This window comes from Nelumbo lutea, chromosome 4, assembly GCF_056320005.1.
Source record: "Nelumbo lutea isolate HS-2025 chromosome 4, American lotus-T2T, whole genome shotgun sequence".
Lineage (NCBI taxonomy): Eukaryota > Viridiplantae > Streptophyta > Magnoliopsida > Proteales > Nelumbonaceae > Nelumbo > Nelumbo lutea.
Genome location: NC_142687.1, coordinates 40,347,227 through 40,371,099, shown reverse-complemented (window position 1 = coordinate 40,371,099; position 23,873 = coordinate 40,347,227). Strand labels below are relative to the sequence as shown.

The 23,873-nt window shown below is 36.6% G+C and overlaps 2 protein-coding genes across 2 annotated transcripts; both read right to left on the bottom strand.

Annotated features, from left to right (window-relative positions):
• Positions 1-1,169: 1,169 nt before the first annotated feature.
• On the bottom strand, positions 1,170-19,046 carry IAR1 (ZIP metal ion transporter family). Its single transcript, XM_088983408.1, has 11 exons — positions 18,358-19,046; positions 17,513-17,596; positions 17,331-17,380; positions 16,310-16,361; positions 12,614-12,736; positions 3,474-3,760; positions 2,946-3,083; positions 2,736-2,843; positions 1,632-1,733; positions 1,497-1,541; positions 1,170-1,416 (listed from the first exon to the last, which is right to left on the bottom strand). The coding sequence occupies exons 1-11, from the start codon at positions 18,695-18,697 to the stop codon at positions 1,264-1,266; spliced, it is 1,482 nt and encodes a 493-aa protein (XP_088839534.1). The 5' UTR covers positions 18,698-19,046; the 3' UTR covers positions 1,170-1,263.
• LOC148855363 (uncharacterized) lies at positions 7,219-10,282 on the bottom strand. The gene is made up of 2 exons (XM_088983409.1): positions 8,401-10,282; positions 7,219-8,110 (listed from the first exon to the last, which is right to left on the bottom strand). Exons 1-2 carry the CDS (start codon positions 8,777-8,779, stop codon positions 8,085-8,087), a joined length of 405 nt encoding a protein of 134 aa, XP_088839535.1. The 5' UTR covers positions 8,780-10,282; the 3' UTR covers positions 7,219-8,084.
• Positions 19,047-23,873: the final 4,827 nt, after the last annotated feature.

Below are 23,873 nucleotides of genomic sequence, written 5' to 3'. Positions count from 1 at the left end.
AGAAGGTCTTAAAAATTTAAAATATTTTCAATGCCTAATTTTCTATACGACTCCGGTGTCTGCTTATCCTACACAATTGATTCGAAGCCCAGATAAAAAGGATTGTATTAGGTTGGTCACTGATATTAAAACCTCAATATGAACATGAATTCTGAATCGTATTCTAGGGCATTTAATCTATCAGGAAACATGGTTCTTGATACAGCAAAATGGTGGGACAAAAATGGTATAGCCAGCACAGATAGTTGTATAAATTGGGGCTAGGCTGAATTGGATTGGAAATTTAGTATTTATTTTTACATCAAATTTTTTTGGGAAATTGTCTAAAGCTCATCATGAATTTCATTTCTCTTAAACTCATTACAACTTTTCAAAATGTCTAAAATTCACCATATCACTAAGTTTTTATTTTCCAAAGCTCACATTCCGTTAGTGCACTGTTAATGCTTCTTAACAGAGGTGTCCATGTTAACATAAATAACAATTTTCATGACCAATTTACCCTTGAATGGCGAGTTAGATGAGAAATGGTCTTTTTCAGTTTTCAATTTTCTTGTTTTTTTTTTTTTTTTGCATTTTTAGTGCTTTGTTATATTTTTCAATGTTTTTTATAATTTCTGTTTTTTTACATTTTCTATTTTCTACAATCTATAAATATTCCCGTATTTTTTGTTATTTGTAATTTCTATGCTTTTCTATAATATTTGGTGTTTTTTCTACAATTTTCATTTTCTGATTTTGTTTTTTCAATTTCTATAATTTGAAAATAATTTTTCATTTTGTTTGCAATTTCTATAATTTGTTTTTATAATTTTTGAAATTTTCTTTTTTTTCATGTCTAAATATTAAAATGATAATATATTAACACCCGCTAATTTATTTTGTATATATTTTATATTTTTCTAGAAGATTAAAATGGTAATTTATTAACACCTGTTGGTCTGTTTAACATCAAGTTAGTGACATGGTGAGTTTTAGACATTTTGAAAAGTTGCGAGTTTAAGAGATGCTGAAAACTCATGATGAATTTTAGACAATTTCCCAAAATTTTTAATGGATTATACGCCCATCAGTTTTGCAATTCAATTTTTTAATTGTTGGTGATTAACTGAGGTAGATATGTTGACCATGATGCCTCATCAGCTGTAGAAGAGGATAAAAACTCCACATTTAAAGAGGCTAAGCTGACATTTGAGAAACAGATATTACATCAACATTTCTAACTGCACAAACATGGTTGCAGATATCGGTGTGAATGTATTTTCACTCCACCAGAGAGATACAAAGGGCAACAGCCATGCCCAAAATTAGCGAGACTAACTGGATCATTGTACTCTTACATGTTGAGCTCCCACTATTCATTTCTGGGAGAACTCCAGCAACTGCAATATAAATAAACCCTCCCGCTGTAAATCCCTGCAGGAAATAAAGGGTGATTAGTTAGTAATTTCATTGGATCCAACCAACACATCTTTCTTCATAGATATTATTTTTACCTCAATCAAAGAAGATTGTCCTGGATCTTTCCCTACAAGCAAAGCCTGCGGAATATTACAGAAGCAAGTAATATTTTATCATTCTTCGCAAGAATCTAGAGAGGAAAAAATATGCTGCAGGAAACATTTACTAACCAATGCAGTTCCAGCTAGCGCCACCAGTGCTGAAAGGAAGTTGAAAAAGAGGGCTTTTGGGGCACTGAAACCCGATCTTACCAAGATTCCAAAGTCACCAACCTGCAGAAGAGTCATTGTTCAGGCGACAGGCAAATGCTGATATCCATGTATAAAAAATGAACTGGTGTGTGAAAATAGTAGGTAAGGACCAAAAGAATAAAATGTTAAAAATAGTTGGGATAGAACAATTTTAACTGAACTTGTTTCGGAAGGGGAAATCATTAACATAATAAGTGCTTATGCACTTCAAGTGGATTTAGAAGAAAACGTAAAGAAACAATTTTGGGAAAATATAGGTGCACTAATTAAAAAAAATCTAAATGGAAAAGATTTTTATAGGATGAAATCTGAAGGGCATGTGGAAAAGGTGCAAGATAGGAATTTTAGAATGAAACAGGGTGCATGGAGGATTTGAGTTTGGAGAGAAACATGAAACAGAAAATATGAATTTAGAAATTGCAACAGCAAGAGGTTATGACAAGAATAAAACATATTCTAATAGGAATGATAAATGTTTAATAGCACTTAAAATGGATCAGATTCACGTCAAATGCATTTTTTCCTTGCCAAAGCGAACAAAACAAATGATGTACAAGGACTGTTAAGTTATTTTAGGGGAAGGCTTAACCACACAATATAGATTAATGGTAGTAAATATATGCATTAAAATTGAAAGAAGAGACAAGCAAATAGGTGTTCAAGTATTAGGTGGGAAATTCTAAAAGGAAAAAAGCAGGCATACTCTATCATCCTTTTTAATAAAGTTTTACAAATTACCTATAAAAAAAGATGTATTCCTTAAATAAGGCTAGCATGTGCCACCTATACCCAAATTGATTTTCAATATTTAGCATGGACAGACACTACAACTACGCCAAAAAATATTCTTCCCTACATGAAGCAGCCATTCAACCATCTTCCTCAATTTAGTTTGACATCATGATTAGAATAGTTATAAAATTAAAACCAATACTTGGCAAAATTTCTTGGAATTGATAATAGATAACTTTAATCCTTCTATAGTGATTAATGAAGATAAGGGTAGAATGGCAGAACAGAAACCTCCTGAGGAAGCTCATGTGCAAGTAGAAACAATGTTCTAGACCATCCGCCAACAGAACCATAAAGCAAGAAAGCACTTCCTAGAGCCATTCCGTCAGTAAAATTGTGCTGCAATATTTACAGAGAAAGTCTGAATACATAAAGAATATCCAGAAGTCAAAAAGACTTAAAGAAGAGTTTCTGGGTTGATATCAAGGGATACAAACTTACAACACCATCAGAAAAGAGATTCAAATAACCAAACACCAAGTTAGATGGAGGATTAGATCCTTTTTCACTCAATGCTGTTTTTCCATTTGTAAAATCTGAATCTGGTTTAGCTTCACTGCCACCAGAAGTTGTGATTCTCTGTGCAGAACAGACACAATGAACAAAGTCAATAACACATCATAACTTAAGAGTAGCCTATGAGTACAAATGCAGTTTAAAGTGCAGCACCATTATCATAGGCACCTTATCTTATTAAATGAGTGGCTACAAGTAAATAACTAATGCGAGGAAAAATGCAATTAGGAGATAAAACCGTCTTTTTTTAATCAGCACATAAAAGTGTAAAATAAAGGTATGCATGAAGGGAGTGCAGAGAGATCGCTTTTGCACAATAATTGAAATCAAACTACTAAAGCTGTCTTGGAAACTTTAAATTAAGTAAAGCCTGGAAGTACAAATACATCACACTAGTTCTTCTGTCGCATGAGATGCCCTATTAACTTTTTTTTTTGTTTTTTTTTGGATTACCTTACGAAGAACAGATTCCTGTTGATTTTCCTTCTCTACATTTAAAGCTCCAGATACTTGATCTATAACTTTGCCTTCAGATGATGTCCCCAATTCATTTCCATTCTTTTCATGGATAGACCCTGAATTCAGATCCTTGGGACCATCCTGATCATCCTTCAACTTGTTACTGTTCTTAGGATGATGATGATGGTGATGACCATGACCCCATGCATTTGCTCCTTTTCTCGAATGGTCTTCAACATACCTCACAACCTTTTCAACCAGAAGAAAAAGTACAATTCCAGCTGCAATAACCAAACATAAGAACCAGGAATTCAGGAAACTGCAAGTCTCTGTGTAGTCCTAACAAAATCTGATAAACAAACTGATGACAGAAGACACTACCAACTTAAATTCATACTATTGCTAATGCAATTGATGCAGACCAGCTAGTGTTAGATTTCCTAGTAAGAAAGATTGGACAAAGCAACTGGAGAAGTGAAGGGTTTGAACACCTTTTACTCTTTTCTGAGTCATTTTTGTTTTCCTTTTGTTCTTTTGTTAGGAAGTCCACATAGGATCATATTTTTTGTTTTAAAATTATTTATAATATCATGTGACTTTCATGTGATCACTTAAGGGCAAGTTAGTTATAATGTCATTTGATGACTTAAGGGCCAGTCTGCACCAGGATGAATGTGTTTTTTTGAGGATAAATAAAAAAGAAATTATTAAAAAAGCAAAAAAAAAGGATATAATGGCAGGTGATGAGAAATCACCCCAAAGAAACAGACAAAGCTACCAAACAAAACAACCCCCACAAACATCTCACCACCAACCAAGAACAGGAAAAACCTAAAATAACCTTCTAATCCAAAACCTGCCCAATGCCACCCAACCAAAACCTGAAAACCACCTAACTGCATCCCTACTATTCCAAGATTCCCAACTGACAAAACCTTTATCAGACACCTCTCTTTTTCTGACACATAACTGATTAACTTTGCTCAACCTTTTTCAAATCTAAAAAAAAAAAACTTTCCTGGTGAATTCTTCTCCTCCCAAGAAGTGGAGAGCCAAAATCTTGCTAACCTGCACTTCTGTCTCAACCACCTTATCCATATCCTTTTTCTTTTCAACTGGTCTTGTTTGACCTAAAACCTGTTTCATCCTCACTCTTCACTACCTCTAAATATTTTCCAACCAGATCTGAACTCACATCACCAAGGTCTACATCTGCCAACTCTGATTGCCCCTTGTCATGAACAACACCCTTCTTCAAATCTTGATCTTTGACTTGTGGTAAATCTTCCAGTTTTCCTTTTTTTTTTTTTTGCATTGCTTTGGATGAAGTCTTCTTTTCTACGTTCTCTTATTTACTGCAAGGACCAGCCCCAAAGATCCCCATTTTCAGCCAAGAGAAAACTTTGGTCACATGTACCAACTGGCCAGTGGTTGAAATTCTCAAGTGTTTCGAAGCCAGAGAAGTTCCACTGATACCTCCACTCTCCTGTCAAACCTGCCTTAACTTCTTTCAACCTTCCTCCTCCCCAAATATCTCTCAAGGTTCCCTATAACAATTTCAACGTAACTTCCACCCTCAACGATACTCTCACCTGAGACTTGATCAGAAAAAAATCTATTAAACTCCAACTCTTCCAGTGCCAACTCAAAAGGACCCTGTTCAACATCTCTTGTCTTTGCGATTGAATTCTGCTCAACTTCCTTTTCAATTGAGATAACAGTCTAAAAGTCACTTGAAATCAGACATCCTTCTTCTGTCATTGCTGCACTCAACGGCCCACATGAGTCCACAACTAGCTCCCCCTTCTTACCACCAACAAAACCACTGACATCTGAACCACATAACACATCAGCTGATCTGGCACAGGCTCAAGACAAGCCTTCTGGCCTTTATCAAGCTCCTTCCTCACATGATGTCAGCTGAAAGATGGTTTCTTCCTTCCGAAAAAAGGGCTGCCAATAACCGATGAAGAGTTTGGCCCATCTTCTTGAACAAATTTAGGATGACTGTGTTTTGGTTTGGTTTCTAATGGATGCATTGTATTGTTCCACTATTAAGGTTAGGCATTCTGAGGCTGAAATAATGCAATTTACTATTACAATTCAGTCTACAAAAGGGGTTAAACAGGGGCTGGCAATGATTGAACAAATAGGATCAATTTAAGGAACAGATGCTTAGCATTAGGACTTAGGATTAATTACAAAGGTCAACTAATTATTTTATAATAAAGTAGTAATAGGATTGAGAACAGATAAGGGTCTTCTCTATTGTGAATATCAGGTTGCTGTGACTGAGAAATGGGGGAGAAAAACAAATAAATAGAGAGAAAAAGTATACACAAAGAATAACGGGGCTGTTTGGTACTCTAGCAGTCTAGCTTTAACATGAATATGAGAAACAAGCAGATGGAAGAAGTGTTTGTGGAGGTGGCTTGTTGGAGGAAGACTGTTAAGGTGGAGGCAAAGCCTTTTCTGCTTGAGAAACTGAAGATTAGAGGGAAGTTGTGAAGGTGAGGAATTCAGGAACAAGGTATGTTGTTGAAGATTCGAGAAGCAAAGAAGGCAACCGTTTTGCTGGTTGGGCTACAGGTGATTCAATGGCCGAAAGATTTTGTTCTGGAAGCAAGTTTGAAAGGCAAGCAACCAGTATGGAAGGAGATGACCACTAATACAGGAACAAGGTATGTTGTTGAGTGTAAGAAAAATGCCAAAGGCCCTTTTTAGCACTTTCTGAGTTTTTTGTGCACGGGAAGAAGTGATTAGCCTGCTTTCTTTGGGGGAAAAAGGAATCAAAGGTGGAAAGCCATTTCTAAATCTCTGAGGGAGATGCTAATAAGACTGCAAGGAGATAAGAGGGAGCTCTCTAGAGATTCAGAGGAAGCTGTGAAGGTGAGGAATTTTAAGCTGGCAGATGAACAAAACAGATCTGTCTTAGCAATGGCTGCTAGTAAATCCATGCTGCTGGTTAAATTTGGGAAGGAAGAATGGGAAAACAAATCGGTCATTCAAATTAAGTCCGGTGAACACTACCAGCACTATGTGGAGTACAATAGACAATTTCCATGACATATTTCCATTTCAACTTCCATGGGTAGTAGTAACATGAAATTTTACTGGAATCAACATATTCCCCGGTGAACATTACCAGCACTATGCGAAGTACAACAGATAGTATTATAACATAACTTGATGACATTATTTATCAAAAGAAAAACATAAGTTGGTGATGATATTGTAGATATGTGGAGTAACAGCGTTATTGTCCGCCTAACTTACATGATTACCACTTTGATCTATCTCAATAGTCATTTCAAACATGAAGTTAAATATTAGTTTTTGTCTGTGTAATAGATTATTTGATTGATCTATTACAACCATTTACATTTGAATTCAAATTTTGCTTTAATTCATTCTAACATGTAATTTGGATTAGCTGAACATGGTGGCTGTTCAGCGGGCTGTGGAACCAATGATATCTCTCCACACCAGTAATAAATTCATGAGTCCCACTGTGAGACGTGTGGGTTCCATGTATTTTATTACTGGTGTGGAGAGTTATCATTGATTCCACAGCCTGTTGCAGCTACTACGTTCAGCTAATCCTTTCTCTCAGTTGAAAAACAGTCCTAGAAGGATGGGATTGTGCTAGAAAACCATAAAAACTAACAAGAGAAGATTAGAGAAGAAGAGAGAGAGAGAGAATTGCGGCAAGGAGAGTTAGAGGATGAGGAGTTCAAACTTAACTTCCTTATAACACTCTAATACTCTTTTATTAAGTTAATCTTTGATAAATTACAGAGAGGCCCTTGAGTGGGCAGAAAAATACAGAAAAACAGAACACTACAGAGTATGGGCCCAGAATAAGGCCCATAACAGAGAGAAACATAACATAACATGAAGTGACAGTCTATGGGCCATTCGGCCCATCTTCTCTACACTCCCCCTCAAGCTGAGCATAGATGTTAATCATGCCCAGCTTGCCAGTGTCATGATGAAGCCTTGCCTTGGAAATGCCCTTGGTGAGAAAATCTGCCAATTGTCCTTCAGAAGTAATGAATGGAAGACACACTTCACCGGAGGAGACTCTTTCTCGAATAAAGTGTCGATCAACTTCAATATGTTTGGTTTGATCATGTTATACCGGGTTGTGAGCAATGTTGATGGCAGCCTGATTATCACAGTACAACATCATGGGTTTGTCATGATCAATCCCAAGTTCTTCCATTAAGGACCTTAGCCACAACGATTCCGAGACTCCATGTACCATGACTCTATACTCTGCTTCTGTGGAGGATCGGGCCACAACAGTTTATTTCTTACTCCTCCAAGAGACAACATTACCAGCCACCAGACTACAATACCCTGAAGTAGATCTTCTATCATCAATATTTCCAGCCCAATCAGCATCAGTATAGGCTTCAAGTTTCAGATGACCATGCTTGGTAAATAGAATTCCTTTCCTTGGAGAGCCACAACTGACAATGACTCAACATAATTTGACTAACAGACTCTGAAAAAGTAGAACCAAAAGCAACATTCATGGGATGATCAAAGCATTGGCCAGGGGTGTCGAGCAAGTATATTCCATTCGCTTCATGGTCACTCCTAATCACCTTCTGAGACTTCAGGTCCTGAAACACACAATGAGAAGGGAAAAAGGTTACACAACAATTCAATGACTTGGTCATGCTACTTACAGATAATAAGTTGGTATTTAATTTAGGCACATGAAGAGTGAAAGATAAGAATAAGGAGCCTGTAGCCTTGACAGTTCCCTTGCCAGAAATAGGGGCAAGAGAACCATCAGCTAAGGTGATTTTGTCACAACCAGGAAGTAAATCATATGAAACAAACAAAGTGGAAATGTTGGTCATGTGATCAGAAGCACCTGAGTCTATGATCAAAGGGGTTTTGTGATTACCTGAGGTGGATGCATAGTTAACGAAAGCCCTTATACCTGAGTGAGCAAATGCAATGGTGGCTAGACTTCCAGAAGGGATGGATGATGAAGTTACACCTTCAAGCTGGTTGATCATCTTTCCAAACTTCTCATATTCAGCTTTCATAGCTGCCAACTGTGCACTGGTAGACTCAACCTCTGTATCTGTGCTTGTGGCTGCATGTGCACTTCCTATCTTTCTACTATCATTCTTCTTCTGGAATCTGATAGGTACAAGATTGGAATGCAATTTCCAGCACTTGTCCTTTGTGTGTTTCGGCTTCTTACAATATTCACACACCACCTCCTTCCTTCCTGTGTCACTGTGATCTCCTGTAACCCCTTTGGGTTTAATTCCCATATTTGCAAAATGATCATTGATACTGACTCCTTGAACCTGCACTTGCCTCCTACTTTCTTCACTGCTGACCAAAGTATATGCTTGTGACAATGAAACATCTTCCTTGGACAAGATGTTTTGCTTTGTAATGTCGTATTCAGAGTTTAGCCCTGTCAAGAACTCAAAGACCCTATTCCTTTCAACCAATTTCCTGTATGTTTCAGCATTCTTGGGGGTATCCCATGTCACAGCCTCTATCAAATCAATATTTTAGGGTTGAGAAGTATGCTGCAAGTGACTTCTCCCCCCGCCTTAGATTCTTCACATCACTTCTCAGTTTGTAGGCTCTGACAACATTCAACTTCTGGGAGTAGGTTTCTGCAACACTATCCCAGATTTCTTTAGTCGAGTTCATCCACAGGTAATGTTGGCTAATCTGTGGCTGCATTGAATTCACAAGCCACTCAATCACTGTGTAATTCTCCTGCACCCATTTCTCATAGGAGGGATCCTCCTCTGGGAGAGCTTTCTTACTCTCAGAGATAAACCCCCACTTTCCTTTACTGCAAATATGAATTTTTACGGATTGTGACGAGGCCAAATAATTGGCTCCATCCAATTTAACTGTAGTTACAACCAACAAGGAATCAGTTGTAGTTCCCGAATTATGTCCATATTCAGCAATGCTCTTATTCTCAATTTCTGAGTAGTCCATTATGTAACAACTTCAATTAGGGTTTTGGCAAGCCTTTAAAAGTGATCTAACTTCAAAGAACTCAGATTGAGTTGAAATAATAACAAACACAACAACACACAAACTCAGTTCAGAACTGATAGCCGTGAGAACCAAGTTCGATGGCAGCACTTTCAAAGAGAAGAAACCCTGGTTCAGCCTTCAAGGAACAATCAACAGGCCTCCAAACAATATGTATTCTTGGTTCCCAACAATAATTTCCCAAGGAGAACAAAGAAAACACTCCATAGTACCTAAGAGGACCTTTTACAAACACTATGTATGCAGCAGTCAACACTTCATTGTTAACAAGCAGAAATCACTTCAAGAACACTTTGTCTAGGTCCAAGAAGCAGCTGAACTAAAGTAGAGGCTTGTACCACTTAATTTAAATCAGTTTTTTTAGCAGTTTGGAAGCCCAATAACAGCCGAACAACACTTCCAAAATAACCCAGAAATCAGTCCAGCAACAGTGGGCCGAATGGAGTTGTGCTTTGAATGCTTTAACAATCCTCCCAAATAACAAAAAATAACTCAGCAAAGAACTGAGAAAACAACTTACAGTATCTCTGGTTTGAACTTCAAACCAGGCCGAACTCTTTGCTCTCTGAGCTAGCTTCGAAATCCCTTTTCTCTGATTTCAAATCAGGCTGAAAAAACTTGCTCTCCGATTCCTCCTGGTCACCGAACCCTTCTCCAAGTGTATAGAAACTTGGGCACCCTCCAATGACCTCCAAGAACCAGGCGAATGACTGTAAACATTCAGCCCTAGAACCTCCTCATGCAGTTGGCTGAACTAGAACCACATGAAGGACATGCCAATTAACGACCCGCTCTGATACCAAGTTGAAAAACAGTCCTAGAAGGATGGGACTGTGCTAGTAATCCAGAAAAACTAACAAGAGAAGATTAGAGAAGAAGAGAGAGAGAGAACTGCGGCAAGGAGAGTTAGAGGATGAGGAGTTCGAACTTAACCTTCCTCTAACACTCTAATACTCTTTTATTAAGTTAATCTTTGATAAATTACAGAGAGGCCCTTGAGTGGGCAGAAAAATACAAAAAAACAAAACACTACAGAATATGGGCCCAGAATAAGGCCCATAACAGAGAGAAACATAACATAACATGAAGTGACAGTCTATGGGTCATTCGGCCCATCTCCTCTACACTCTCTAACATGAAGCTCTTAATTTTAAGGTTTACAAGGCAACTTCAGAACACATTCTTTTGTCTATAACCTTAGGTTGTGTTTGGTTTGAAGGAAAAAGTAGGGAAAGGAAGGGAAATGTAGGGAAACCTTTACAAACCTTGTATAGGTTTCCCTATGTTTCCCTACCTTTTCCTTTAAACCAAACACAGCCTTAGTTTCTTAGCTTTGTTTAATGATTTGGAACAAGATTATAATTTAAAAAAGTGTGCTATTCTTCTTTTATCATTACACACAACATACTATATTTTGCATATTTTACAATGTTTCCACTATGTTTATAATTTTTACAAGATTTCAATACGATATTTTTGACATGTTTCTTATATTTGGGTGACAGACATTTCCACTGACACTGACATTTTAAACCTTGTCCTATATTTTACCTTGCTAGCCTTGTAAATAGGACTTCTGCTCCCTTTTTGATAATATAATGCTTCTATAAATGCTAACCACAAAAAAGCTCCAATGATTGTTGTCCATCAAAGGTAAGTGGGAATAGTATAAAGTGTTTGAGTTGCTATGAAAACAGCCATCTTTTTGCATATGGAGTGACCTAAGTTCCTTGTAGTTTCTTGTACTTATGGTACTAACACAATGAATTACCTTTTACTTATCAGAAAAGTAGTCTTTAAAACAATGAGGATCATGGTAAAGATGCCAATATAAATTGTAAATGTGGTCCTTCTCTTCATGTGGTTGATGAGGAGGCCATATTCATTGTTTTAAAAATGCAAGAAAAAAGGAACAAGGTGAGGCATGCACCTTTTTGAAGCAAGGTGCAAATTTTTTAACAAAAAATAAACAGTAATACAAAAAGGTATAAGATTTTAAAAGAAATTAAATGTTTTAAAAAGTCTATTTGCTTTAATAAAATATATAAGCATGACATATAAAACATATTTGAAATGAAAATAAGTGAAAGCAAATATATGTGAATTGTAGAAAGAGCCACAAACATTCAACAATTCAAGCATGTGATTTCAGTGTCTTTATTTATCTCCTAGTTGCATTATTTTGAGTATCTAGTGTGATATTAAAGTATTAAACATCTTGCATTCTTAATCTTGGAAGGTTGGCTCTCTGCCTCCATAAAGGCCCCTTGAAGCAATTCCAAACAAGTCCATGTGAGGGTTTGGGACAGTGCTCCCAACCTAAATGTTTGGTCCATATATATAAAAGGGTTGATTCTGTGATAATTGCATTTTATTCCAATTTAAGATCAGGGATCAGATGTTGGTTGTACTGTTATTAACTTATTACTTCTTAAGTGGAAATTTTGCTATTTGAGATTCTATTTGCAATAACTAAGGGTTCAGGTATTTAACAGGCCCTTGTTTTTATTTATTTTAAAAGTTAACAGACCATTATAAAGGTGAAAGGCACATAAGAATATATATATATATATATATATATATATATATAAAAAACAAAACAAAGGATATGCCTTTCGAAAGGGACAGTGCCTGGGTTCAGGTGATTTGCTGCCTTAAAATGTACCTCCCCTGTACACCTAAGATGTGCCTTTTAAAACACTGGTCATTCTCTAACTAGAGGCAATCGCTTCATTTAATTAATGATGAGGTCAACCTTCAGTTCAACAGAAGCTTCCTTGGGAAGCTGGAGCAGCTGAGAGTGGTGGCCTGGTGGGTTCTTGGAAGAGATGGCAGAACTTTTCTCGGTCTAGTTATTGTACAGAGAAGAAGGCTTAAGTAAGAATGGGGTGATTGGTACACTTACAGGAGCCTTGGTCACAATACAATCTCATAACACAATACACATGTTATGTGTTATGGGGTGATTTGCTTTTACTTTGAAGATGACATTGAGTGAAACAGAAGACAATGGAATGTGAAAAGAGAAGCATTAAAAGACACATAACATGTATAAAAACATATTACACATTTGCACTTACATAGAACAGACAATCCAACAAAGAGATCCTTTAAAGAATGTGAATGTGAAGGGGTATGTCCAAAATGATGATGATCATGACTATGGTCCATATGGTGTTCATGAGAGTGTGAGTGCTCGCCACCTGTAGAGGAGAATATCTTAACATCAATCACCAAAAGTCGAACTGCTGAACTACCTTTTCTTTTTTGATTGATTACTTTGAGCTATTGAACTACTGAAGAAAAATATAATCAGAAAGAGTGGCATATAAACTCTGAAAAAAAAGTATTATAATATGACTAGACATGTGAGTAGGCCACTTGATAATTTGATGTAGTAAAATAGGTTTATATTGATCAAGAATAAATAATTTACACTACAAAAGTGCAGAATACATGGAAAAGGTAGTTAGTGATTCAATAATAATTCAGGCAACAAAAATGTAACAAAGATGTGAGGTATAAATCATCAAATGACTTTTCAGGATAACAGCAAGAGCCCATGCTATCATTCATTTTCCAAATTATTAACTTAGACATCATAATGAAGCATTATGAGAAGTGTGGGGGGGCTTTCTGAAAGACAAGAAAGCGAATGTGCTGCTGATACAGGAGACAAAACTTCAAAAATTGTCTTTCAGAGTAGTGAGAAGTGTGTGGGGTTTTGATCTGTGTGATTGGCTTGAAATCCCTGCTGTGAACACTGCAGGGGGTGTAGCTCTGATATGGAACAATAGCACTTTCAAACTAGTAGACAAATTTGTGAGGAACTTCTCAATCTCTGCCATGTTGCTTTGGGAGGCTAAGAATATTCAATTTACAGTAACAGGGGTGTACGGACCAGTTGACTACAACTTAAAGAATGCTCTCTGGGATGAGTTAAACACTGTCATAGGAAGATGGGAAGGTCCATGGGTGTTAGGGGGTGATTTTAATGAAATTCTCAGTCCTGAGACAAAAAGGGGTGCAACCGGCTGAGTAGAGGAATGAGAAATTTTAGAGGTTTTATCCAAAGGTGGGAGCTAATAAATCTGCCATTAGCAGGAGAAAAGTTTACTTGGACCAACAATCAGGAAAACCCTTCGCTAGTTATAGGCTGGACAGATTTTTAATTTCACCTGAATGGGAGGATTTATTCCCTCTCACAAATCAGGAAGCAATGACGAGGGTAGTTTCTGATCACATTCCCTTAATCCTGGGTACGGGAGGATTAAAAAAGAACCCTCATACTTTTAGGCTGGAACATTGCTGGCTGGACTCAGAGGATTTAGTGACAAACACCAAAAGGTGGTGGTTGGAATGTTCTTTGAAGGTTCAGCTAGTCACATCTTCTTCAAAAAGCTGAAGTGGTTGAAAGAAAAAATTAAATAATGACAAAAGGTGACTTCGAAGAGGGAAGGCGAAAAAAAAAAGAAGAATGTTTGAAATTAGTTGCAAACATTGATGCGGAGGACAAGAAGGGACCTTTAGAAGAGGAGAAGAGGAGAAGAAGACTTTAGATACTTTGCTGCACCAAATGGAAGCAAAGAGCTCGGACTATGTGGCTGAAAGCAGGTGACAATAATACTGCTTTTCTCCACAAGGTGGCCAGTGCTAGAAAGAAGGTTAATTCTATTCAAAAATTGGAGATGGAAGGAAGGGTAGTTCAAGAAGAGAAAGATATAGCAGATGCTTTTGTTTGTTTCTACAAAGGCTTGTTCAAGGAACTTTGCAAGATAAGGCCAAGGCTGGACGGTTTGATCTTCAATTGCTTGTCTGAGGAGCAGGTTTCAGAGCTGGAAAAACCCTTCTTACAAGAAGAGGTAAAGAAGGTTATTGAAGAGTTGGAAGGGGAGAAGGCACCAGGGCCAGATGGTTTCACAATGCTGTTTTTTAAGAAGTTCTGGGAGATCCTTGAAGATGATTTGCTAAGGGTTTTGGAGGGATTTCACAATACTGCCCTTGAGAGAAGCTTAAATGCAACTTTTATATCCTTGATCCCTAAGAAGAAAGGAGCAAATGAGCTGAAAGATTTCGGACCAATCAGCTTGGTTGGAAGTGTCTACAAAGATCCTATCAAAAATTCTGGCTACCAGATTAAGGAAGGTGATGGACTTTTTAATTTCTAAATATCAAGGGGCTTTCGCCCACAACAAGCACGTTCAGGATGTAGTGCTCATAGCAAATGAGCTTCTAGACTCCAGACTAAGAAGTGGGGAGAGTGGTCTAACCTGCAAAATTGGCCTAGCGAAGGTTTATGATCATGTTAATTGGTCATTCTTGGATTATTTGATGAGAAGAATGCAGTTTGGCTCCAAGTGGAGAAATTGGTTGAAGGTTTGCTACTCAACTCATAGATTCTCAGTGTTAGTAAATGGAACAGCTAAAGGAAATTTTAGCAGTGCTAAAGGTTTGAGGCAAGGAGACCCACTGCCTCCTATGCTCTTTTTAATAGTAATGGAGGGTTTGAGTAAGTTGGTTGATAGAGCTGAAGAGGGGGAGCTGCTAGAAGGCTTTCAGGTGAAGCCCAATGGGACTGCTATCCCAATCCTACAATATGCTAATGACACTCTCTTCTTTTGTAAGGCTTCAGAAGAGCAAGTTCTAAATTTGAAGTGCATTGGTGAACCTTGCTAAAAGTGAATTAATAGCTGTGGGGATGTTGCTAACATTCAAGGTGTGGCAGACTTGTTAGGCTGCAAGGTTGGTAAGCTACCATCAAAGTATTTAGGGTTACCCCTAGGAGCCAAATGCAATTCAAAAACCATTTGGAACCCAATAATAGAAAGAATGGATCAGAAGTTGGCCACTTGGAAAGCAAGGTATCTCTCCAAAGGAGGGAAAGTAGCACTCATCAAGAGTGCCCTAGCAAGTTTACCAACATACTACATGACCCTTTTTCCTATCCCATCAGAAGTGACAGAGGTTTTAGAAAAAAAGATGAGAGACTTTTTGTGGGTGGGACAGAAGGACTCTCATAAATATCATCTTGTTAAATGGGAGCAGATTTGTAAACCATTATCTCAAGGGGGGCTAGGTTTAAGGAGGTTAAAATCTTTTAATCTAGCTCTGCTAGGAAGTTGGCTTTGGATGTTTGCTACTGAGCCTGACAACCTTTGGAGGACAGTCATAGCAGAAAAATACAGGCTGGATGAAAGGGGTTGGAGTAGTGGTCCACCCATGCCAACCTATGGATGCAGTCTTTGGAAAAAGGTATAAGCAAAGTTTCCAACCTGTTCAGAAGAGAAGTCAGATTTAAAGTTGGTAATGGGAGAAGGATCAAGTTCTGGTTGGTTGCCTGGACAGGGGAAAATTCCCTTAAGGATTTATTTCCTACCCTGTTCAATGTGACTGAAGACAAAGAAGCAGTGGTTGCGGATGCATTTGTGTTAAGGGACAATGTTGTTTGCTGGGCCCCTACCTTCAGAAGGGACTACAATGATTGGGAGATTCAACAGGTGGGGAATCTCTTGGTTTTGCTTCAGTCCCAGGTTTTGAATTTGCAATCTGAAGATGCTCTAGTATGGAAAGGGAACAAAAGTGGGGAGTTCTCAGTTAAAGTTTTCTTCAATGCCATAATGCTGAAACTCCCTTCTTCAATGTTATTTAGTATTCAATAAGATAAAAGTAGATATGACTTATCAAGCAAATAAAAAACTAAAAAGACTAGTACCACAAGAAAAACTAAAGCAAGATAATTATGGTTCATAGATATGACATTATGACCCATAGCATACCAAAAGCATGTGGCAACTGGTGAAGAAAAGCATCCCCAAGCATAGCTCCTGCCTGCAAACAGCAAAGTCATTCCATACCAACTAAGCACCAAAATAAAACTAGCATTTGGAGAAAAGAAGAAGGAAAAAAGGAGAAATAGAAACAGAACAGAGTCCTTCCAAAATGTACCAATTTCAGCAATACAGAAACAATCTCAACCTACTTTTACAGGCCTCAATTTGCACAAAATCCATTACAAATTAATCCAAAATTAATTAAAGGGCCATTACTCAGTGCAATGGTAAAAGTAGCCACTTTGTGCAAAAATGCCAATGGTTAGGTTCTGTCTAGAGCAGCCACTTTGTGCAAAAATGGCAAAGGTTAGGTTCTGAATGTAAGGGCTATTGTAAAATAGAGGATGACACCTGCCTTTGTAAACATCCTTATACTCAAGGTTCAATGTATCAAGATGCAAAATACAAAAAATTTGAATATCGTGTGTTTTCAACCCTCGATACTCACCCCTTTTAATCATTTTCTTTTGACTGTATGAATTAGACTTAATGTGACCACTGGTATAGTTTACAGTTGATTAAACATCCATAGAACTTATATTTTGAGTTTCAGTGGGTTCAAAAACCATTACGATATGCCCCGTATCAGATCTATTATATCGATACTTTAACCTTGTTTATACTTCATAAACATTTTTATTTGCTTTTTAAAAAACAAGAGTTCCCAAATCACAACAAAGAAAACAGAAAGGAAAAGGAGTGGTACATCTTCCTCCATCATTTTAGAAGAGAACATGATTATAATTCGATTTCAATACAGGCTAGAGTTTAACAAGAGATTCTTCATCAAAAGCAACTAGAAATCTCAAAACTGCATTTAAGATCACAAAACCGAAATTATAAATTCCAATACATAGAAATTATAGGCTTAGATGTTTAACATTTCCACAGTAAACACTATGAAAATTTATGAAGCAAAAAATGCAAACAAGTTATCAAACCAACGAAAAGAGATCAAGAATCTAACCCCAAATACAGCCAATGAATCAACAACTGCCTTTGATGGTTTTCCTTTTACTGCCATATCACAGAACATTGGTATCATGACTTCAGATAGGAATTCTAAAACAAAAGATAATCTGAATTGGACAAGTATCAATGCTAAAGTTAATAATAGCATTAAAAAGTATTAACAAGAGAGATACTTACATAATATCACTGGCAAAATAATCAGGCAAATGAGGGAAGCCATGCTCACCAACAGTGAACAGCCCATCGCATGAATCCAGAGTTCTTTGGAGCATAAAGTGAAGGAGGGTAGGGAGGGAGAGAAGTATACAATGTTAGAATTTGCTAATCAATAATTAAGGATCACTATGGAAATTAATCATACTAAGACATGTCACACGTGCATAATGATTTCCGTTATTAAATATGTAGATCAATCAGAACAAGTTAAGGACTCCAGGTTATGAAAACAAGTATAAAATAAAGGGAGAAGGAAGTTCAATAGCACATTGAACAACCTGACTCCAGTATGGACTATGGAACACAATGAGGCAATCTAGGACAAATGTTGTCTTGGTTCTGTCATACATTTCAAGTTGCTCCTATGTTGCTTAACTAAGATACCTCACAGTCCAAAAGAAACACATTTAGTGAGAGAATCATTGTTAAGCAAGATAAACTGATAGAATGAATGCAATAGAAGCTATAAATATATTCAAGCGTTTTAAGCCAGAAAATGGACGGAAAATGGCTTTCCATTAGAACAAACAGCCACCTTCACAAGTTCAAAGACATTGAAGTAAAGCATCTCCAGAGAGAAGATAACAAAATTTCAGATTTTGTATTTCTTTTGATCAAAATGCAAACTTGATACAAGCATGTCTTAATTCAATATGGATTTTCCAGTGGTATGTCTTCCTCCCGCTTGTTCTAACATATAGTTTGGCTTACCCACCAAAGAAAACTTTAATTATGCAGGAAGCATAAAAAAGAGGTATTGCAGCACAAATTAACGAGAACCAATCTTCAATAAGTCGAATACTTACCAATCCCAGAAAGGTCCGAGATCCCATGCTCATGATCGTGATCGTGACGGTGACCATGGTGCGACTCATGCTCCAACAATTTGAGATCTTCTTCTTCCGCCAGTTCCTCCGGGAGCTTCGACTTGAGCAGACTCTTTCCGTGGTGATGCCGGTGCTCATTCTCATGATGATGATGATGATGGTGCAAGTGGTGGTCGTGCTCGCAATGATGATGATCAGAAGATTCAGCTTGGCTGAAAGGACAAGACTCAGAACCCCCTTCGTGCCCTAAACAGAGCTTCAGACCCAAAACAGTGACCAGAATCAACACCAACCCCCTCTGCATCCACGAACCCGCCATTCTTGGAGAAATTCAGATACCCCAATTATCTGAGCCGACTAACTGGTGAAGCCTTCAAGTAGGCCTGCGTTTGCAAGTGCCTTGAATGGTTATGAAACAGATCGCAGCAAAGAAGAGAACGATAATGGCGACTATAACACCAAAAGTGAGCACATCCATGCCTCCTTTTTTTTCCCCTTTTTTATTTTTTTAATCTGATTCCATAATTTTAATTAAAATTAAAGAAAATATTTTCAGGGGAGGTAGTGCTGGCGCTACCAATCTGTCACTGACTCACTGACACTCCTTAGTCCCTTCTTCTAATATCTCTCATGGAAATGAGTCTGAATTCCAATTTTTTCTCTTTCCCTTTCGTCTGTTCTTTGCTCAAGATGATGTAAGAATGATCAACGGTGAGAAGCCATCGTCTAGTGGGTCCCACAGAAATATATATAAATAAACTCTCCTGACGGGACCTAGCTAGCAAGTAACAACTATTTCATAAAGTGTTAAATTGTAAAAGTTAATAACTAAATACCGGAAAGACATGTTATCGGAAGAGATTTTGACGGGTCCTTGGCTAACAACTATCGGGCACTATCAAATCTGCCCTGGAGCTGACCGTAAAAGCCCCTAAATTTAATCAATAACACCTGACTAGGTATAAAATAGAATATCTCAGTAGCCCAAATCGAGGAGGCCCAAACTTTATGTGATAGCCCCAAGAGTCAGAGGAGATGGGCTGGGCTCCCCATTGCAACTTTTAGTCGGACTTAAGGTCCAAAGTATAGATACACAGGGTGTATCGGTACTAAAAATTTTATATATATTATTATTTTTAATTATATATATATATATTAAAGAAAAGGGTTTTTAAGATGGGTGTTTTAAAATCCAAAAGATACGATATGATACGCTTGATATGGAGGGTATTGTATCCAAATTTCGATCTTTGATTGGATTCACCTTAATACCTCATGCTCATAGTAGGGTTTATAAAGTATAAACCATGGGAACCCAGGATATAAAAGATAAACTTAGGGCTGCAACTTGGGCTGGGTTAATCCTAACATAGGGTTAGGGTTTTTTTGTTGAGTTCACTTTAAGGTTGGTCTATGGTTGACCCCTTGAACAACCTGGGCCAACCCGAACCCAAATCTACTTCCAATCTTAATGACAAGTTTTCATTAGTGGTTTTCTTTCTATAATTTTATTTTTTATCATTGCTGATTTCATGATCTTAGATTTTTAATAGGGCATCTATCTTAGTTCATAGTAAAAAATCTAATTATTTTAAACATTCTTTCTTTTTCACTTTTGTACCAAAAAACCAATAAAAACATTAAACAAGCAAATATGAATAAAAATTATGATCACTATATGGTCATAAAAGTTCAGTTTAGGTTTCTTAGTTAAAGAGAGAAGTTGAGATATTTTATTGAAATTTTAAAAGGGTGGGAGAAAGATCAGGTTGGGTCCTACCCAGAGTCAATTTTGAGTTGAATTGGGTTGGGTTGAATTGGGTTAGGGTTACAGCTGATTAAATCGGATTGAAAGTCGGGTTGGAAGTTCAGAACCTTGGTTTGGGTTAGGGTTTAGCTCAACGCCTCAACCCAACTTAACCCGGCCACACTTGCACCCCACTATTACACCAATGGGCTGTTTGGGCCCAACATAAGGTAACCTGGGCCCAAAAGTTGCTACTCTACTATTAAAAAAATAAAGAAAAACTTACAGTTGGTTTTGATGAAGTCTAAGAATACGTAGACATTTCCATGGAATGAGAGAAATTTTTTCCTTTTAAGGCTGAGATAATCAAAAAAGAGTATCAGTTTCAAAACTGATAGATTTCCACCCAATAGAAATCGCTAAGTGCACACCCTGCAAAGGTGCTCTCGGTGCCGAAAATTTCTAGTCATCCAAATATAATAGAAATAGAATCCAATCCACTTTGGACTTGTTTAAAGAATCAAATGGATCTTTAAGCAAAGAACTAGGATTAGCATGATTTTACCCTAAGGCTTTCTTTGGTTGCAATGCAAATAAATTTGCACTGATGCGAAACTGTGATAGTGCAAATTATTTCAGACTTTTCAGTGTTTTAGCCTATTTTGTTTGATTGCATTATAAATGAAGTAAATTAAGACGTAAAGAATAATAAAATAAAACCTAAAATAAAATTAAACAAAAATTTGCATTTTTTTTTCATTTGCACCCTTATGCATTTGTACTGATGCAAATAAAATTGCACTGCAACCAAACACAGCCTAATTTCCAATGCTGAAGCAAACAAGCATGCCCTGCAACATATTCAATCTGGTTATAATATAATTTTTAGACAAGCGATCCATTAAATTTTGTTTAGCATGTAATTTCTTATTGTTACCAACAATGCCATGTAGTCAAAAAATGAGAAAATCTATGGTACCGGAAATACATGATAACGGTAAAGCTTTGACCAATCAAAGCACTCCCATGAATTTTGATTAATATCACTTGATTGGTCACTTGTTTTATGATCCCAGTTGATCGGTGGCAAGATTCAAAGTATCGACACTGGCCAATATGCTAATAGGACATTTTTTATCGGCCTGTCTCAACGCTTTTTTATGTTTTATTTATTTATTTTTTAAAATCGGTTCAGAGGGGTCGGTTTAAGTTCTGACTACCCTCTGAAGCATGGTCTGACCTGATACAACCCCTATAGGGGCGTATCAGGAAGCTCCTGACATTCTACGTATCTGCCCATCAATACTTTGAACATTCATTGGTGGTAAACTTTTCTGATATCATATCCTTCAATATCATAGTCGAAGCCCCTCCCCCCCCCCCCCCACCCACCACACAAACACACCCCAAAAAAAATAAAAAAAAAAGGCCATGTAAGGTTCTCTATAAAAACATTAAAAATAAGGTTCGAAGTATTAATACGTGTTGTGTGTATTGTATGATACATAGTTGTTTTTGAGTCCACCTATACGTTAAACACTAGGGGGGTGTTCTTTTTTCGGATTTTGAGAGGGGGAAAAGTTGGTCAATGGGATTTTGGCTCCCATTGACCAAGAATCTCATGTTCTTTTTTCAGATTTATGTGGGGACCAGGGAAAGTTTATTTTCCTGGGTATAACTTACCCGAGTAAGTTATACCTATCTCCTACATGGGTAAATAACTTTCCCACCTAGGGGGAAAGTTGCCAACACTTGAATGGGACAAAAATACCCCTTTTAATAATGGACTTTTATGGATAAATTGGTCATTGCCTTATTTACATGAGAAATAAAAGAACATCGGTAAATGCACTTACCTGGGTAGGTGTTTCCTAGGTAATTGCATTTACCTAGGTACGTAACTTACCGAAAAGTGAATGGGGCCTAGGAGTAAGGGCATGTAGTGACTTTTGAAAGTTAATACCCTTCTTAAAGATGAGATGCTCGGGCTCAATTTTTGAAACTTTAAATATTTTTAATCTAATGCTTGTTTGGTTTGAAAGAAAAGGTTGGGAATGTCTCCTGCTTAGGCAGAGGTCATCTCCTGATGCCTAGAATTGATTTTCTTCAATTAAAACCATTCTCTCTTGCCTGAAATCATTCCAAATTAGACCTAAATCCTTTCTAACATGTTATAATGGCCATTAAGGGCTAGTCAACCTATTATGAGGTTTGGTTAACTTTGATCCCTTAGTTAATACTCATGTCTGATTACACATGAATAAACAATAAAAAAACATATTCAATAATTTTAACTTTTTTCTTATGAACTTGACTTACTTTTATTCAATACTAGTAGAATGGCCTATGCGATGCATGTGGTATTTGATATTGATGGTGATGTATGACTCTACTTTTATATCTCAGGCATAGATGAAAGTTTACAAACTGTTCAAGTCCTATGACAATTATATAATACATAAAAAAGACTATCCTCACAAAATGCCAAGATCTAAATTTTATAATATGCATATAATGTTGGTTGCAAATGCATTAGATTGAAATATTAGTGCACCAAATCAATGATAAAATTACATTCAACAACATTATATACAGATATAGTTCATCCCAATGAAACACAAAATTTATGGAGAATAGGAGATTTCAGTCTTAACCGATCTCCTGTTTTGTAATAACCTAAAACCTATGAAAATAACTACTATTAATGGTTAGAAGTAGACAAAGCTATTATGCTAATTTACACAAGTAGCCATTGAATAGCAGAAGTCATTATCTAAGATGACTATTAAATGACTTACATTTAAGCCTAAAATATTTTTTTCTTACTTTTTAACTAAGAGGAGATAAAGAAATTAGTTGAAAGAAAAATTTATCAACTAACCACTAAAGTAACATGTATGCAAACACCTTCTAAGCATGTTGAGCACCTTCGCACATTTGTCCAAGAATAAAAAAATCGAACAATTCATAATGTGTCACAATGTTGCATACGACTTAGGACATTAGTTGTAGGCCCTACTTAACAACCACACACATGATAACATACAATCCTAGTGGCCAAATGCCCTTAGAAGACTTGGGCTTAATTGACAAACATGTCCAGGGCCCATGGAATGACATTTTTATATTTTCATTTTTCTGTAATTTATGGTTTTCTTTGCTTTTTGTCATTTTTGTTATTTTTCATCATTTTTTATGATTTTCTACTTTTTTTTTGTAATTTTTTTGTGTATTTCTTTGTTTTTTTTTGTAATTTATATTATTTTCTTCATTTTTTGTGTTTTTATAATTATTTTGTAATTTTTATTTTTGTAATTTATGTTATTTTCTACTTTTATATCTTTGTTTATATATTATGTATTATTTATAGTTATATTTCTCTAGAATTTATGTATTATGTGAAAAATTAATGGGTTAGGCAAGTTGGGTTGGGTTATGGTAGGTTTGTGTTGAATCCAAAATGGGTCCTTAGTGGGTTGATGGGTCAAGTGAAGCTCAACCCAAACCTAAGTACTTAACCCACCCGATTTCCTTTTAGAAACGACAATGGCTTTGTTTTTTTTTTTTTTTCTTTTTTTTTGCCAAAAACTATCATGCACCCTCATATAGAATTGGGATGTTGGAATAACAAAAAAACTAAGAGGTAGAATTAGTAAGAAAAATCAGGGTCTTTCGACCATACTAACTAAATCATTTTCATTTTTTTATATATGGTAGTGGATATAAATTTTTATTTTATTCTACAATT

Excerpts from the sequence above, each read along its gene's own strand:
- LOC148855363 (XM_088983409.1), bottom strand. The coding sequence starts at position 8,779 with ATGGGAATTAAACCCAAAGGGGTTACAGGAGATCACAGTGACACAGGA. Across the intron at positions 8,111-8,400 it reads TAACTATGCATCCACCTCAG|GACCTGAAGTCTCAGAAGGT; the intron begins GTAATCACAAAA and ends TGTGTGTTTCAG.
- IAR1 (XM_088983408.1), bottom strand. The coding sequence starts at position 18,697 with ATGGCGGGTTCGTGGATGCAGAGGGGGTTGGTGTTGATTCTGGTCACT. Across the intron at positions 16,362-17,330 it reads ATTCATTGGCTGTATTTGGG|GCAGGAGCTATGCTTGGGGA; the intron begins GTTAGATTCTTG and ends TGCTGTTTGCAG. Across the intron at positions 2,844-2,945 it reads ATCTCTTTTCTGATGGTGTT|CACAATTTTACTGACGGAAT; the intron begins GTAAGTTTGTAT and ends TAAATATTGCAG.